General features: G+C 42.1%; 1 protein-coding gene across 2 annotated transcripts in view; it reads right to left on the bottom strand.

Annotated features, from left to right (window-relative positions):
* Window positions 1-2,919, bottom strand: part of LOC109973202 (venom phosphodiesterase 1) — a 30,673-nt gene that overhangs the window by 6,148 nt on the left and 21,606 nt on the right. For both annotated transcript variants that reach the window (XM_020622608.1, XM_020622609.1), the window contains exons 19-20: window positions 385-430; window positions 11-32 (exon numbers count right to left, since the gene is read on the bottom strand). In XM_020622608.1, coding sequence (XP_020478264.1) covers window positions 11-32; window positions 385-430 — 68 coding nt within the window. The remainder of the gene's footprint in view (window positions 1-10; window positions 33-384; window positions 431-2,919) is intronic.

Here is a 2,919-nt window from a genome sequence, read left to right as displayed (position 1 = left end):
AAACGGCAGGTGCTTCTTCTCTGCAGCAGCCTCTGGAGAAGGAATCATGCAGTTCGTTCAGAATCACTGTCACTATGAGCTATGCGAGAGCAGAACATGTTGACATTGGTACTTTGTTCCTTTTACAGTGGAATTTTAGACAATGCTGGGAGTTATAACTGATAAGGATGCAAAGTCTAATCTGTAATATGAAACTGCTCAATGAAATATATAGCAATTTTCCTCAAAGTGTATTCAGTTCAGTTGTAAAGAACTGACTTGGAATCCAAAAATACAACAAATAAAATATAACTTAGAGACTGAAGGCACAGACATGAAACCAAACCACAGAATCACAACATGTCACCTTCTTATATTTGCAAAGGTTCTGTCAAATCCCCTCACCTTCTTCTGCGCTCAGGTTCAGACGCCTGTTGATGGCATTTTCACTCTGGAGAGAGAGAAATTTACAAATTTATCAAAGTTTAGTTGTTTTTTTTTTTATTTAACCTGAGATGGTATTCACTTATATAACTGAATATGAGACAGCAAAGCACAATGTGCTTGTCTGTAAAGGTCAGATAAACACCAATGCACCTTTATTAGTTTAAGATTGCATAAGTGCACAGACAGAAACGGGCACAGATAAATAGCAAAAACAAAATATACACAGCTGGGTGACAGATGAAAGGACAGACTATCACCCAGAGACCAGCAGCTCCTTGTCAGGGCTGTTTCTCCAGAGCAGCATCAGAGGAAACTTCCTCCTTCCAGACCAGATTGCCTCACTGTGTGCAACCCACTGTGTCGCCCTTGTGACATAAAGATCTGAGTCTCTGCCCTGTGCCTTCTTGAAGAGGCCATGGGTGTTGTGTGTCTAGCGCATGATTTTTTAATTCATGTTTGTACCCATCATGCCTCCAGCCACATCTTACATCATTCAGTTTTCCTGATCCACGCTACAATTTTTTTGACACATTTGGGAGAATGTTGTCCAAAAGCTTTCAGATGTTAAAAACATCATTTGGACAGTGTTTGTACTCAGAGAGCTCAGTGTTCTTGGCACAGGAGTGTAAATGAATGACAGAAGGTGAAAAGGTGAACATGTGGTGGTTTTCATGAAGCATACACAGTCTGGCTAAACATCATGGTGCATCATCTCCAGAACTGCTGGGAGGATGGGTGGTGCAATGATTAGCAAATATTTTAACCGACCTCCTGCCACAAGTAAACAGGGTTATACACTGGGATCTGGCCTGCAACAACTCCCTACTTTATTGCATAAATTAAGATAAATTAAATTTATCATCTGTTTAGCTGCCACCACAGACTGAGCTCATTACGGGGCCTCCTCCCAGTGGGAGGAGGCCCTGGGAAAGACCCAGGACACGCTGGAGGGACTATGTCTCTCAGCTGGCCTGGGCACACCTCGGCATTACCCCGGAGTTTTTCGGAGGAGCTGGAGGAAGTGTCTGGAGAGAGGGAAGTCTGGGCATCTTTGCTTAGACTGCTGCCCCCACTTCCCGGTCCCGTATAAGCGGAGGAAAATGGATGGATGGATGGATGGATGGATGGAAAGCATGACTAGCAAAGCTATACTTCACTCTAACAGAAAGCCTCAAAGACTTCAACAGCCAAAAGGAAATTTTATAGGGGAAAACCAGGGATGAGTGTAACAGCAACAGGAAAAATAAAGAGTCTGGAAACCAACTGTGGTCATGTTTTCCACTGCACTCTGCCAGTCATGATAGACCTGATGTTAAGCTGCGTTATCATAGGATCCAGCATGTCTGGAGCTCGATCTGTAACTAAACATCAGGATATCTAAGCATCTATTACTGTCTCTTATGTTTGCAAACTTTAAGGAACTGCAGTAACATATCACTGGTGTAGAACAGGAGCTCCATGACATTAGGTCAGGTATAAAAAGTGATAGGTGAAGATAAGAAAAACAACTCCTTGTTGTTAATTGGCAACACAGCGTACTACCATGGGTGCACACTTCTTTGGCTGGGTCTCTTTAGGGTTAAAACAGGTCGATCCTCTCAGTATTAAGAGACTGATGTAACGTCTGAGTTAATAATGAGCTCAGTCTGTGGTGGCAGCTAAACAAGAACTGACCTGGATGAACACTCACCTTGTGCCTCACATAGATGGAACAAAAACCTCGACTTTAGATTTGCCCTTGTTAAGCTGGTACAAGCACAATCAATCATTCATGTGGTCAGTGCATTAAATAAATGAAGAAGTCAGTGGGGCTATGTTTGGTGGTGAAGGGCAAAGAAACCCTGACTATACAGTTAAAAGGTCACTGTGTGTATGAGCCAAATATAACTCACTTTTGTTTTGCTGCTCATGTTTAAATGAAGATGTTTTAAAGCATCATGACATCACTGACTGCCCACTGTGTTGGCCCTTTAACATTTTCCAGAACAGTGGACTCTCTGTCTCTGTGCTCTGTTCCACCTGCTTTCACTTAGAAACCAACCAGCACAACTAGTGCTTTTGTTGGCCAGACACACTACCTCTCCCACACTTGTTTTGTACTGTGATCGGGGCATGGCTGTACAGCATTCTGGAAACAGGAAGTGGCCACAGACTAAGTACATACAGTATGTGCTGGTACTGGTAATCCTTAGTGTGAGAAATGTGTCTGCCACACCTGACAGCTGCCATTACTAATTACAGAGGTTGTGAGCTTTTATTAATTACTGTATAAGAAGTAATTTTGGCAGTGGACTATGGAAAAACATTGATACATCTTTGACTTATCACTGAACATATTTACATTGTGTTTGAGTGCAGTTTTTGTTCTATCATAGGGGTTTTAACAGGTAATTGATGTTTATTCAGTGTTTTAAAATCCCACCAACTTTTCTTCTTCTACTCATGATTATTTGTGTTGCTTGCTGTGGTAGGATTAGTTGTGCTTTTCCCTAC

This window comes from Monopterus albus, unplaced genomic scaffold (assembly GCF_001952655.1).
Source record: "Monopterus albus unplaced genomic scaffold, M_albus_1.0 scaffold283.1, whole genome shotgun sequence".
Classification (NCBI taxonomy): domain Eukaryota; kingdom Metazoa; phylum Chordata; class Actinopteri; order Synbranchiformes; family Synbranchidae; genus Monopterus; species Monopterus albus.
The sequence above is the reverse complement of the archived record's forward strand: the minus strand, read 5'-3'. Positions and strand labels throughout refer to the sequence as shown.